This window comes from Leptonotus elevatus, chromosome 8 (genome assembly GCF_054856555.1).
Source record: "Leptonotus elevatus isolate MCC_2025b chromosome 8, RoL_Lele_1.0, whole genome shotgun sequence".
In the NCBI taxonomy this organism is placed as follows: Eukaryota; Metazoa; Chordata; class Actinopteri; order Syngnathiformes; family Syngnathidae; genus Leptonotus; species Leptonotus elevatus.
In genome coordinates this window covers 10,485,382-10,500,824 of record NC_141246.1, presented here as the reverse complement: position 1 = coordinate 10,500,824, position 15,443 = coordinate 10,485,382, and the positions used below count along the sequence as shown (strand labels likewise).

The 15,443-nt window shown below is 39.2% G+C and overlaps 1 protein-coding gene across 1 annotated transcript; it reads left to right on the top strand.

The window, feature by feature from the left end:
* Window positions 1–14,929, top strand: ldlrb (low density lipoprotein receptor b). Its single transcript, XM_086083460.1, has 18 exons — window positions 1–196; window positions 4,013–4,132; window positions 4,539–4,661; window positions 5,248–5,622; window positions 6,692–6,814; window positions 7,388–7,510; window positions 8,118–8,240; window positions 8,345–8,473; window positions 8,554–8,725; window positions 9,699–9,926; window positions 10,000–10,118; window positions 10,204–10,343; window positions 11,103–11,244; window positions 11,315–11,467; window positions 11,544–11,675; window positions 12,176–12,250; window positions 12,340–12,497; window positions 13,139–14,929. The coding sequence occupies exons 1-18, from the start codon at window positions 142–144 to the stop codon at window positions 13,175–13,177; spliced, it is 2,529 nt and encodes an 842-aa protein (XP_085939586.1). The 5' UTR covers window positions 1–141; the 3' UTR covers window positions 13,178–14,929.
* The last annotated feature ends 514 nt before the right edge of the window (window positions 14,930–15,443 follow it).

Here is a 15,443-nt window from a genome sequence, read left to right as displayed (position 1 = left end):
TTTATTAAATTACGCCAAGGCACCCTCGCTTGCTTTTTCCTTATTCCACGCCGGGTCCAGGCTGAACACGAGAGCTCCCACACAGCAGTTGAACCTCGCCCATCCTCCCGTGGTGATTTATCGTCTCGTCTTGTGTCGGATATGTGGCGACTGTGCACGTGCCTCCTGCTGCTTATTAATTGCTCTACTCTAACAGGTGAGAGACACTGACACGCAACGTTATTAGTTACTATGTAGTTCGTTTACGTTGCGTACATGGTGCATGAATAAACTATTTTATTTAAATTGTTTTTTTGTTTTGTTTTTTTGGTCTGCTTTGAAGAAAGCTCAAGGCGGCTCGGGCTTTGAATCTATGATAAAAGAAAAAGAGAATGATTTCGCCCGGCACTGCCGGCAGTTTGTGGCTTCCGGTGGGCGGGGCAAAGTGCCTTGGTGCGTCATGATTGTAACATGAAAATGTGTGAGACTAAGAAAGAATGCACGAGAGCGTGTTGAATGTGAGCATGTGTATTAGCCCTATGACGCCTTTGATGGGCCTTTAAAAAAAAAAATATATATATATAAATTGTTTTCATTTTTTTCCAATCTAAGATAACATAAACAAACACTGCTAGAATTTGGAGGTTTTCTCAAAAACTCATAAAAATCATGTGTTGATAATTTGTCAAAATGAGAAAAAGAATGGCTTGCAAAATTTACTCGTCCAATTAAAGAAATTGGGATATTTTCCATTTATCAACCATATTCTTAAGTTTATTTAACAGTTCTGTAAAGTCATTCAGTCGTAATTTTAAAAGGTAATTAATCTTAATTTAAAAAATCTAAACCATCAGAAAGAGGCATGAGAACACTTTTCTCCCAGTTTATGGTAAAGCCAGAGAGTTGACCAAATTTCCTAATTACCTCGAGAAGAGGTAAAATAGATTGTCTGATATCAGTGTCAAAATAACATCGACAGCATACAAACCGATGGGCAAAAAAGGCAATTAGGTCTAGCAAAATAAGGCAACATTTAGAAGATTGCCACGGAGCCTCGTGCAAACACGTCTAATTCATTGCTGCGCACGAGCGCGCCCCAGGATTGGCCCTTTTTGATTAAAGTTTTAAGTGGAATGTCACATGGTAATTTTTTCTAAATACAGCTAACACCAAGCTGAGAGTGTTTTCCCCTTCAGTTATGCAGAATTTGATGAATGACCATAGGAAAAAAAAAAAAAAGTGTTACCGGGCTCGTAAACACAAAGTAGAACCATAAGCTTTTACTGGTAAAGTGACACTATTGGAGTGTTATATGATATGAAGAAAGTTCACAATATTAATCGGAATGCTGTGTTTACACTAGTAGGGGCGCATACGACATGTTAAGATTTTTGGGTTAACTTCGTCTTTAAGAATAGTGTTAATCAGGAATATATATTTTTTTATTCATCACTATCTAATTTTCACTTAGCTAACACATTGTTTTGTTTTGTTGTCTGAATTGTAAATACACAGTTTTTCTGTTTCATGAAAAAGTGCTGTTGGTTACAGCAGAAGTCGGCCTGAAGTTGGGAAATACACACGGAAGGGGTGTGACGCACATTATAAATGGAAAACTCATTCGGATAAAGCGAAAATGGTTAGTTGTAATTTATTTCAGAGGCTTCACATGGTGATAGATTTGAATTAACTAGTGGTGGTGTGTCTATATTCACCCAGCTTTGTATAGTTTCTACGTGTATCTTTATTTAAAATTTCTCCCAGATTGTTGTATTATGATTCACATGATCTGACATGAATTCATCTTAGTTTGTGCTATCAGATGGCTATTATGCTTTTTAAAGTGACTCGGCATCTTTGAGTTGCTGGTCAATTGACCATAATGGCAGCGATCTTGGTTGCCAGATTACAAGTGCGGGATGTGAATAGCCTCCAAAAAGAGGGCAGCCGTATATGTGTTCTTTTTTTTGCCAGCAGCCACGTAGCTTACTGTCAAAGTGAAAACGCAGTAACTAGGGCAATTAAGGCAATTCTAGCTACCGTACATCATCCAGCTAACCAGACGTTAGGTGTCATTTTTCTGGCTCTTGGCCAACTTCAGGAGGCTGCAGGGGGAAGATTAGCGAAGGGAAATGAAAATATTGGCCTTGTATGACTTTGTTTCGTTTCTATGAAACTAAAGCCTCAGTTTCAGTTGAGAGTTAGCAGCGGATGACTTTTTGGCAGAAGACGGGGGTGGGTTTTGGAGCTATTGCAAATGTTGTGGTCTGTTTGTCGGTGTATGTTAACAGAACAGCTGCACTCGTTTTGGAAACTATTCCTGTAAATGCTAAAAAGCTTCCCGCTTGGAGTTTGTGTCACATGCGGGTGGGATTAATGTTTGGGTCAAAACAGAGGGAGGTGGGGTTGTTGCGGGGGGGGGGGTTCTGGATCAGATTGTCTCGCTAAGCTGGTGGCAGAACTGCTCCATTTTAAGATATCACTAACTATTAGCCAGCCAGCATTTGCGGTTTGGTTACCGTGGTGACGGTGTTGTGGGACCAATCAGCAGCCAGTGGTGTGATAGTGTAACTCCGTGTGTGCTATTGTCTTAAAGGGCCAGTCTGTTTCATAATTGTAGGGTCTCGAGATCACACCATTGGAGGAATCCCAATGAATGTCCCGTGTGAGCCGCACTCGGATGAGTTTGGTGTTTTCTTAGCTTTGATCCTCAGGCTCATTTAGGTGTGACTTTTTAAGTGTAGGACCTCAAGGGTAACATATTATAATAATGCAAGGTCATTTCTGAGGTTGTACAAACATTAAGTGGAGCCGTGCTGTTGTTTTAATATGACCTTCAACAACAGTGGAACGTAGAACACAATTGATCTAATGTATAAACCAATCCAACGAAAAAACATGAACCACTGCTAATATTTAAGCAACAAAGTACTCTTTAAGCCTTCTGCAACAAAAAAAAAGATTATTTTAATAATCAATTAATAGGCTATGTTGATTTTTTTTGTCAAATTGATTTCCATCCTTATATTAAAAAAAGGGACATTATTTAATTTTTTTAAAATAAATTATTATTCATTAGGATTCATGAACTAGTTTGGTCTGTAACATACATGGTCAAAACATGTTAAAAAAAATTTGATAATTTTTTTCCAAAGTAATGCTGAATTCGAGGATGGTCGGAAGTCTGATATATCAGAGTTGTTTTTTCCCAGTTCACGCCTGAAAGCATTAGATGCGAAAGTAAACCACACAAAATGTCAAATAGTGATAAATCAAAACCCATTTTGACCTCCAGCACACTCACCTTCTGGCAATTTTGCATCATTTATTCTTTTTGTCTTATTTCATAAGCATTCAATACAGTTCAGTAGTCCACCGTATAATTTCATGAAGGGAGGTAGCGGCATACTGTCATGTACGTTGTGTTACGTGAAGTTATATCAAATATTTATGAATGAAGAAAGCTATCTAGTTTTATACTCGAGTAAATTGTGTTTTACCATTCACGTTCTGTGTGTTTCCAACGGGGTCGCCATTGTAGAGTGACGTCACACTTCCTGGTTTGAACTCTGAAAAGTCCGTCTTCTGACCATCCTTGAATGCAGAAATAGAAGATGCAAATATTTTATTTAGATTCAACACAAAGATAATTGCTTCGAGAAGGACTACAGAAATGTGAGAATATTTACTCGAGAAGCTGAAATTCTGAAGATTTGTTTAATTTTTTAATTCAACCAGGTTATCTATATTAGTTGTCGCACCTCTGCTTAGAAGCAATTGATCAATCGAAGTGCAGCACAAACCCTTCCATAGTAAAGCCAACAGTAAACGTGTTTTCACACGTTCCCTGTTATCTTGAAGTTCAGTGACTTTTGATTGCAACTGTTTGCCAACCTGTTTGCAAAGTTAAACAACATGCCAAGGTTATCAGTATTTTTTTTTTCTCTTTTGACACTCGCGTCACTACCACATCACATGCTCTTGCTTATTGATTCTATTGTTTAACTTGCTCTTATTTTTCATCCGTATGCAGCATTTGAATGCAGTTCCAATCAGATCAAGTGCGGCAACGGCCGTTGTGTCAGCCGTAGGTGGATTTGTGACGGCACAGAGGACTGCGGCGATGGAACCGACGAACTGCCTGAAACATGCGGTATGTTTTTTTAATTTTTTAAACCTCTTATCTGTAACTTTTTGTTGACACAACATTTTTCTTTTTAGTATAACTTTTTTTTACATGTCACATGCTCAATCTTAATTACAAAAATTTACAGTACACATATTGAAATAATGATCGTGTTTCAATCTACCTGGAAATTGACTTGATGATTGTGAATTCTGGGCCTCTTTAGTTGAACACAAAGCGTTTTTTATTCTGTTTATGAATGACATCAGGTATATATGATTAATTTTTTGTCTTTTTATTTTTATTTTTTACTAGCCTTTTAGTTTCAAAGCTTTCTATGGGGTCAATTTGAAACGTAAAGCCCCCCCCCCCCCACCCACCCCCTATACTGCATTTCAGTATTCCAACTCATACTTCCTGTTTGTGTCCTCAGCGGCCAAAATGTGTCTGGAAACAGAAATGAGCTGCGGTGGCCCCAATTATTGGTGTGTGCCACAGAGCTGGCACTGCGATGGCGAACCGGATTGTGATAACGGCTTTGACGAGGAAAACTGCAGTAAGTTTGTATTTACATACTGTAGCTGAACACACACACATACGGAAAGTAAACTGTTATTCGTGTCTCTTCAGTGACAGATTTAGAAGTGACTTACGGTTCTAAAATGTAACTTGAGTGTCGGCTGTTGGCATTTTACCACAATTGCAGTTAAAATGACACCTAACTTGGTGCAAATTTGGTTGAGTATCAGTTCATGTTGTTTTGTTGTTACTCATTCACTGCCAGCCAAGTTCAAATGGATTTGTGACGTCTATAGCCGTCGATGGCAGTGAACAAATTAAGAGCTGCATTTAGACAAAAATTAGCCTTCAATTTTTTAATGCTGGAAAAAAACGCAGATTATACTGACAGATGTTTTGAACTTACTGTACATGTTTTGTTTCATTATATTTTTATATATCGTATGTATATAATTTTCTCGAAAAAGGTAAGCCTACCACAATAATAAACATGTTATCAAATACTTCTGTGGCAGTCTCGCACACATTTGATTAGATTGTTGCTAGTGCATAGTAACTATAAAAATGTCCGCATTGGCATAGTGTTTGCATTCACCCTCTTCTTCCTCCCTCCTCATCCACAGTGGAAAAGCAGTGCACAGCCCAACAGTTTCGCTGCACTTCCGGCCAGTGCATCTCCATCAGCTTTGTGTGCGACCACGTCAACGACTGTCCGGACAGCTCCGACGAGGCTTCCTGCTCGGAACCGAAACACACCTGCAACCTGACATCCTTCCAGTGCAACAACACGTTATGCGTGCCCAAAAGTTGGCGCTGCGACGGACAAAAAGACTGCCAAGACGGCTCGGACGAGTGGCAGTGTACGGACAAGCAGCCCAACAACATTACAGCGTGTTTAGATGATGAGTTCCAGTGTGCCGATGGAGAGTGCATTCTCAAAAACTGGCACTGTGACGGAAGCGTGGAATGCTACGATCACTCGGATGAAATCAACTGCAGTAAGTTAATGACGTATTTTTGGTCTATTTTGATTTTTATAGTCCTCAGAAGGCCTTACAACATTTTTTATTGTTAGTTCTTTAAAAAAAAATTGTTTTGTTATTGTTTGTGAGTGTTGTTTTTGTGCTACTTTTAATGCATTTTTGTTTTTGTGCTGCTGCCGAGTTGAAAACTATCATCTGATGATGTTTTAGGACCGCCGTCACCCAACGCTCATGCAGTGTGCAGGAATTCTGCCACAAGATTTTATGGCGAAAATTTTAATTGCCGCTGCGTGACGTGCCGAAGTAAAAAATTATAGCCAATCCAAATGCATGGAAGTTTTCATATGGGTAAAAAAATTCCTCTCTGGGTTTCAATAATAATACTTTGTATATTAATGATGATCTTGAGTTATGGTTAACTCGCCAGCCAGATTGATAATTATGATTCACTTGACAAACTGGTACTTCACTAGGCAGACCTGTTCGAGAAAGGCGGGGCGTGCTGTACAATACTTTGAGCTGATTGGACGATGCAGCATCTTTGCACATTTTGTTTTGACCAATCAAGGCAACGGATAAAAATCTCGTCTTCCGTCTCGTCTTAGGGTGGGGGGAGGGGGGAGCAGGAATATCTTTACCAGATAAAAATGCGCGAAACTCCTCTCGCTGTTTAAATTCAACAAGGAAACGGTGAGTAATTCTGCGAGAGCATAAATAGTTGCAGTATCCATTCGTCTCTTAGGTTAGTTTGTTCCCCCCACGCCATCGGCGCTTATTGGTTTGTCTTGCCTAAACAATGCCTGATTGGTCTGATCGAAAAAAGATCAACTGCAAACGTATAAACAGGAGCGGTACAAGATGTATTCTCCGGAGTTTGTGAACTCGCAAATATTGCGAGAAATCACCTTGCTAGCAAGGTTAGAGTTGCGGGGATTTTTAATAATTTTGGTTTAGCATTACATAACTAATCAAATGCTCTCATGATGGCGCACAGGCCAGGATTTTCCCAATCTTTGTTTTTTGAACTGAATTCAACTTTAGCTCTTTAATCATTTTTATATATATATTTATTTATTTTTTCCAGCTGCTCCTACTTGTCGCCCAGATGAGTTCCAGTGTAGTAACGGCCTTTGTATCCACGGCAGCCTTCAATGTAACAAAGTGAATGATTGCGCGGACTCCAGTGATGAGATTGGCTGCCATGCAGGTCAGTAACTATTATTTGAACCTGATTGTTTTGTTGAGCAACCGCTTTGATAAATATGGTGTTTTAAATCTCCAGAAACTTACTGGAATTTTGCATTGTGTGTGTGTATATATATATATATATATATATATATATATATATATATATATATATATATTCAATTTGTTTGCAGTGAATGATCTTTGACATTCACATTTTGAATTGAATTACTAATGTTTTCTGTGATTTTGCACCTGCATATTCCTTAAATTCCTGGAATTTGAAACTGTTACAACTGGACAATGTCCAGAAATGATGCATTGTGGCCCTTGTAGTGTAAATTGGTCTTTTGGTTTTTGATGAGTGGGATTAACCCCTTCTGACCCGTAGATGATTCCAGTGGACATGCCATATTTGTGTGTTTAAACTAATAAAACATATTACATGGATGATGTCAACACTTCTGGTTCATGATTGGATCCTAGCTAACCAATCTCAATCCCAAGTTGTTTGTCCTTTTTGTACATGTACAATCAACATTTTGTAATTTATAGTAAATGACTGCTGCTTTTATGCTCATGCGCTTCTCCCTAGAAAATTTGTGCGATGGCCCCACTCAGTTCAAGTGTAGCAGTGGGGAGTGCATCAGCACGGCCAAGGTGTGCGACAAGCAGAGAGACTGCCGAGATGGTTCGGATGAACCAGTCGAGCTGTGTGGTACGTGTTGCCCTTGCTGCTCTCTTTCCAACTTTTGTTAACAATTTAAGCTCATATTTGCTCCCAAAAATGTATAAAATGTTTTATTTTAAATGTTGCCATGGTCCCAAAAACTATTTATACGTTCTGCTTTGATGCAACCTCTGACCTGAAGAGGTCGCTCAAAGCAATGGTAGTTATAATAAGAGATAACCAGGGCCATGTTGTAACAAGATATTTTCCCCAGTGTTTTCAACAGATTTGTGAATAATGATGAAACTTGGCTATATTCTAATGCTAATTGCTGCAAAACAGAAACGGGTACAAATATACTTTTTTTTGTCCTGATGAAAGAAGAGAATCTAACCTGAGCAACATTGACGACATCTTCAGTCGACAGCAAGTGGCAAAATGGCTGCCCCCTGACATGGATAAAAATGGCAGAATTTTGCTTCATAACTCTCATTCCAAAAATGTAATATTAATCAGAATGTCATGTTTAGACTAGTGATGTCACATATAACATTTTGTCAAGAAATGTTTAAGGTTGACTTCCACTTTAAAGAACTCTTACATAAGTAGTCAGTAATTGTTGTGCTCATTATCGTGCTTGTTTGGGTCTCCTCAGACCGCAATGAGTGCTTGGTCGAAAATGGCGGGTGCTCCCATCGGTGCGTTGATGAAAACCTCGGCTACAACTGCTCCTGCCCTCCTGGATACATACTGAAGGCAGACAAAAGAATCTGTGAAGGTGAGCGATGTATAGAAGATGGCAGCTCAAGTATGTAGAAGTGGAAAGCATAATTTTTTCAATGAAAGCTGACCACCGCCTTTTGATCTTGTCACCACCTGCAGACTTGGACGAATGTGCGAACCCAGACATTTGCAGTCAGGTTTGCATCAATGTGCCCGGCAGCTACAAGTGTGATTGTGAAGTCGGCTATGAGATTGACCATGTCAAGAACTCGTGCAAAGCGATTTCAGGTAATGTTGGAAATGTGGAAACAGAGTATGGACCAACATGGAGATCACATGGTCACCTTTGGCCTCACTGTCTCCTCCAGGCATCATACCGACACTTTACTTCACCGATAGACATGATGTGAGAAAAGTGACGATGGATCGCCGTGAGTACATGCTTGTGATGAGCGGGCTGAAGAATGCGGTGGCTCTGGACATGGACATGCCAAACGAGATCATCTTCTGGTCTGACCTTTTCGACAAGAAAATCTACAGGTTAAAAAAAACACATGGGTTAATCTGCCTTTGGTCAAAGAGTTAGTTTAAATTTTACATTTTGTCTTTCAATACTGATCTCCACAAAGATGAAGTTTTACTGTTTTCTCTCTGTCAATGTCACTCAAAAGACGGTTTCATTACAGTGAGCTGATTTTTTCATTGAGTTTTTAATAGATCCACAGTATTTTAAATGATAAAAATGCTGGCAGAGGATACATAGTTTTTCTCATTTTTAATGAGTTTAGTCCATAGGCAAGTGTGTACCGGTACAGGAAATGTTAACTTAATTGTGACACCAAACTCTACCTCAAAATCAGTCCTCATTAGTTTCTTGTTTTTCTCAATTTTACTATGTTTTTTTTGCCTTTTTCTCAAATTTACTTCAGGCTTCAGATTGGCTAAAATTGACGTGCTAGGGGTCACTTCATGTTTACATTTCAGTGGGACAAAATGCCATTTTTATCAGCTTTTTAACAAATCTAATTGCACCCCCCCCCTTCTATATTGTGATTGCAATTTAATGTGATTGTTTTCAGGGTCCTGTTCCCATGTATTTTTAACAAACAAACAATAAAATAAGTTCTATTTAAATTAAATAAATGGAAAAATAGCAACTTTATTATACAAAATGTTTTGGTTTTATAGTTTAGGCTTGCTATAAAATAAAGGCAAATTAATCAGAAACACAGTTTATCTACTTTGATTAGAGTTGTTAATTTAGAAAACACTTTGACTTGCAGTGTTTTAATCGTTTTAAAAAAATTCTACGAAAAAAATGTGGCGTAAACATGATTACAATAATGCAATTATCTTTTCATCTTCACGTGGACTACATTTCTTAAGAATTTAACTTAATCTAGACACAATATAAGTAAAATAAATACAGTAGATGTAAAAAATTGCATTCTACTTCACTACAATGTCAATTAGAATTGGATTAATTTTCCATCCATACTCTTCACTCCCACAGCTCTAAGCTCGACACGGCTGCCAACTCCTCCCAGCACACTGTGGTGATCGGCGACGGGATCGAGGCCCCGGAAGGCCTTGCCGTTGACTGGATCCACGGCAACATCTACTGGACCGACAGTTCTTTGCAGAGCATCTCTGTGGCGACAACAGACGGCCACAAGAGGAAGACGCTGATCGCTGACAACCTTCAAAAGCCGAGAGCCATCGCGGTGGATCCCGTCAACAAGTGAGTCAACTTTTAAGAGATTTGCTCACGATTGATGCTGGACACGATTTAAACTGTCATGTGTCTTTGTCAGCTTCATGTACTGGACTGACTGGGGCAAGCAGGCCAAGATCGAAAAGAGCGGCTTGAACGGAGCCAACCGCGTTGCCGTGGTAACCGACAACATTGTGTGGCCTAATGGAATCACCCTCGGTAAGATGGCATCCATCACTTGTTAGTGTAACGCATGCGAGATAAGCAAGCGGCTATAAATAACCAAGGCGATATTTCTCGGCAGACCTTGTCAACCAGCGCCTCTACTGGGTGGACTCCAAGATTCACACGCTGTCCAGCGTGGACGTGAACGGAGGGACCAGACATACTCTCATTCTCAGTGAAAAAAATCTCGCACATCCCCTCTCTCTGACTGTGTTTGAGGTTAGTGATGTAATTAGAAGATTTTTTTTTTTTTTTTAAGTGTGATGTCATCATCATTGCTCTTTATATATATATATATATATATATATATATATCATTGCTCTTTATATATATATATATATATATATATATATATATATATAATTTTTTCGTATGCGTGCGTGTATTTGTTAGCTCACCAAAAACCTATTAGAAAAAAAAAGGAAAAAAATAAAGATTTTTTTTTGTGTGTGTAATTTGGTTCAAAAGAACATGTATATGATTTATAATTTGACTTTTTTGTTTGTTTTTGTTGTTGCCCATTTGCAAATCCTCTATCTATATTGTCAGTAGTTTATAGAATAAAACAAAAATGTTCTTTTCATTCTACTCTAGCAAAATCTGAGAAACTACCGGTTATCATTTTTCAGCAGTCTTTTATTTATTAATTAATTTTTCACAGGGCTAAATGTACATGTGTTAGGCAGTGGCTCAACTATATTTTCTTGCCAGTGTGTTTGGCGTACACCTCTGCGGTGTTTTCAGATTTGGGTGTGTGTCCAATTAACCTATTATAGAGTTTAATTATCTCAAAGGAAATAGTAACATAATTTGGCTCACATGTTAATGTTGCCAAGTTCATTTGTTGAGCCCTGAGCCTGTGAAATGCTGTGTGCGCACTTTTTTTTTTTTTTTTTTTCAATTGAGTTGTTCATGTCTATGCATTTCCTGATGTCTTAATCGGGTGATATCCGTGGTTGTGTTTTTGCTACTGAACAGGATAAAGTGTTTTGGACGGACACGGGCAACAATGCTGTTTTCAGTGCCAACCGTAAATCGGGAGCGGACATCACGATGCTGGCCGGCGACCTGTACCAGCCAGAGGATATCGTGCTCTACCATAACCTCAAGCAGCCAAACGGTACAACACAATTAAGAAATGAACAAAAATGTTTTGTCAGATAGTTTATAAACTTTTCTCCTGCTTGTAGGTTCCAACTGGTGCACAGAGAGGAACAGCATAAATGGAGGCTGTGAGTTCCTGTGCCTTCCTGCTCCTGTCATCAACCAACAATCGCCGAAATACACCTGCGCCTGCCCTGATCACATGAGCATGGCGCCCGACATGAGGACATGTGTGGCAGGTAGGAGTCTCCCTGCACCGCCATGGTGGACCGTGAAACCGATAGGCACTAACTCTAATTTGTATTTGTGCATCAGGCTCAGCGGCGCCTCCTGACAAAAGCAACAAGGGTGGTCCAAACGACCAGGCGGTTCCAACAAGAAACTCAGCCACAACTTCCGAAACAACCACGACTAACTCAACCAGCCAAACTCAGAAACCAGCTCCGGGTACGTCACACCTACACTGGCGGCAGCGTCACTCATAATGGAGGACTTAAATCACTGGTGTCCAAATTAAGACCCAGGGGTCATTTGCCTTTGATTTTCAACATGCACTCAAAATTACATATGGCACAGCCCGTATTCCGATTTTCTTTCTTTCTTTCTTTTTTAGTTTAGTGTGAAAAGAGTGTGTCAAAAGTTGAGGAGTTGCAACGCTAATGATATGCAAAGACACAAAAAAAACAATAACTAATTTTCTAAATAAAATGTTTTTCTTTATTTTGATGCATAAAGCTAATCAGCAAAAAATGGTTTCCTCCACTTTCAGGCCCTTGTCGAGGTGCAATTGATGATCCTAATTTATTTATATTTTTTTAAGTAAACTTACTACAGCTTTCACTTTTAGTTCTCATTTTTTTAGATCAACATATAATAATATAATATATATAGGAGCAAACGGTTAATACCGCAAAGTTGGACTGAAAACGATGTCTCTCCTTTTTCAGCCAACAGAAATGCTGATGCGTCCGCAGAGGTGCAGTCGACCCACACTACCGCTCTCTACATCGCAATTCCAATTGGTAATTTTAACAACCATTACGTCAGCTTCTTTTTCCTCTTGCCTCACATTGAAAACTCACCTTTTTTATGTTTTGCTCCTTCACCAAAGTGATCATGATCATGTTGGCGTTTGGAGCCGTGTTTCTATGGAGACAGTGGCGACTAAGGAACACCAACACCATGCACTTTATCAACCCCGTTTACCAGAAGACCATCGAGGACGAGGGGCAAACCTGCAGGAACTCTGAAGGCTACGTCCATCTTCAGGTAATGGAAAGAGCTAAACAGTTGAAAGGTGAAACGGTTTGAATCGGTGAATAAATGTAGAAATTACAGCGGAAAAACAAAAAAAAAAGGGGGTAAGGTTTGAAGAAGTGAAATGAATGAGTTAAATGCTTTGAAAGTCACTGAAATTATGTAAATGTGAAATGTTGAATCTGTCATTGAGAATGAATGGGGGAGTAGTAGGGTACAAAATCAGGAATTGTAGGTCAGACGTAAATTTTACGAATGGCAAAAGTGGATCTAATTAGGGCATGAATATTTGAAATATGTTAAAATTGGAATGACAAGAATCGGATGAATTATGTGAATGGAGTAAGTGATGAAGAATCAATTAGTTAAACGGGCTAAGGTTTCAAGAATTGAGTAGGGAATGGGGGCGGCACGGTGCAGAGGACGTGAGATCGAGTCAGGGCTTCGGCCTTCGGCCTTCCTGGGTGGAGTTTGCATGTTTTCTCCGGGTACGCCCGTTTCCTCCCACATTCCAAAGACATGCAGGACAGGTTAATTGAACACTCCAAATTGTCCATGGGTGTGAATGGTTGTTCGTCTCTGCAATTAATTGCCTTGTACCTGTGACATGTGCAATGGCACTTAGGTTGAATTATTATTTTTTTTTTTTGCAGAGGCCAATGCTGAGTACAGAGGACATAGACATTGCATGACCTCAACATGCCAAAGACATTCAGTTTGATTTTGTTGGTTTTCTAGCACAAAAAGTCAGCCATTTTTGTTTTTCCGGCATCACTTTATCATTGCTCCGACTTTGTGACTTCAGCGAAATCCAAAGAAGCACCAGACATGCATGACATGGCTGGATGAGACGAATGAAGGTAGGGGGAGGCACGGGTTGAAGGGGCGTGCCTGCCGGCAGCAAAGCCATCAAGTCAAACCTCAACATGAAGTTCACAAGACAAAGCTCTTTCTTGCACAGATTTTCTTTTGTGCCAGTCTGAAATTCTGAATGTAACCAAAGCCTTTTGCAACTTTTTCATTATTTATTTATTCTCGAGCGCTGCCTTGTTTGACTTGTAACTTGTGTAAACCGCCCAATGATTGCTGGAATAGTGATTCAAAAGCCAGTTAAAAACACAAGTGTGCCTTCCAGACACTTGCTGTGGTAGTTAACCTCCATTAACTACATTGTTGATTCTCAAACCAATAACTACTGAATGGTGTAGCTTCTTCTTTTGATTCCCACCATGACAACCTTAAGAATGTTAAACTTGGCGTCTGTCCTCTCTGCAGAGAGTGTTTGCACACATTTTGTTTATGTTCTCTTTACGTGAAGAGTAAAAGCATAGTTGTTTTACATTCTAAATGCTTAAGCTGCTGAATTTCCTGTTAACCAAAATTGAAGAAGTTGTTTCAATTGAAGAGCTAATTGACTGGAGGTAATAATGAAATTAGTGTACATAGTGTGTAAGTATTTTGTAAGACAAGCTATTGCCTTTTTGTGTGCACTGAATCAGGAAATACTATAAAATTGTTCAGGTTATTTATTACCAAAGTGTGGATATGGGCTTTTTGCACAAATCCACTACTTCCTGAACTCAGTGCCACTCCTTCATTTCTGGCCATTGTTGTCATGGTTACTGAGGTCAGGCACCACCTGGATTAATCAGTTTGTCCAGTCATGAAAGACGGGAAATGAAGGAGTGGTACTGAGTTCAGGAAGTAGTGGATTTGCGCAAAGAGCCCATTAGAAGGTTTTCGATTGTGTGGTGTTGCTGTAAATGCCCAAACTGATTCACACCCTGGACATATTTTGAGATTTTATTTGTACAATTGGCTTTCTTGCGTAAAGGATGTGATGAGGTGGGAGGAAATATTGTTAAATATTCAAATTTGTCGTTTCCATTGTTTTATACATTGTTAAAATTTGGACGTCTTGCAATATTTTGCATCACAATTGACTTAACAGCTAAATTATGTTGTATTAAAAGTATGAATTGTTTTGGATGAATAATGTCAAATTGTGCCCAAAAAATAAGTTACTGTTAATACAGCTTCCTAAATTTAGTTTTTTCACCGTGCGAAGTTTAATTTTCCGGTAAAAGCTGCACATGAAACAAATTGAAACTCAAAATGTGTCTGACTGGAATGGTACTTTGGGCTTCTCTATACAATCTTGGCTTCTGTATAGTCAAACTGTGCAGCTGTTATTTAATTTGTTCATAACTTTGTCTTTTCAAGAGAACGTGCTGCGTCACCGTGCAATTCAAATGTGTTCTTTTTTTTGAGTGATGACAATCACTATTTTAGATAGTTTTTTTTGTTTTTCAACTGTGAAAAGTAAGACACGTGTGCTAGTGTAAAGCGGAATGTGTCAACTTGTCCATAGCATACATTGCTTGTTGTTTGCGAGTATTCTTTGCCAGGTTGTCCTTTTTGAAATAAAGTGTCACTGAAATACATCTGTTTTTTCCCCCCCCTCCCCTTAGATGTAAATATTAGCAATGTGATTTGGCCATTTGAATATGTTGGTTTCAAAATCGTACCACATGTGTGAAACGGCATGTTCACATGTGGATGATTGATTTTTGCTTATGGTTGTCACCGCAATGATTCTCGTCTGTAATGGAGTGAGCGAGCGTGTATGTGTGATATGGTGGAGGTCAAGTGTCAAAATATCACAGTGAGGCGTTACACCAGTTTGATTGCTGCACGCGCGTGCGCTATGTTGCCGGTCCGGTTCAGGCATCCACATTCTACAACCGACTGTTAACGCCAATAGATTCATTCATTGACACGATTTGTTTGTTTTCAATTAATCTTACTTTATTTGAATCTCACACTCAAGTTGCACCATTTTACGTGCATTGTCAAGTCGTTGCATCATACAACATGCAAATTTTTTTGTTTTGTTTTTTTACACATACTAATGAGGCTGCGGCGCAATTCCCATGAGACAATGAGCAGTTTCACCGC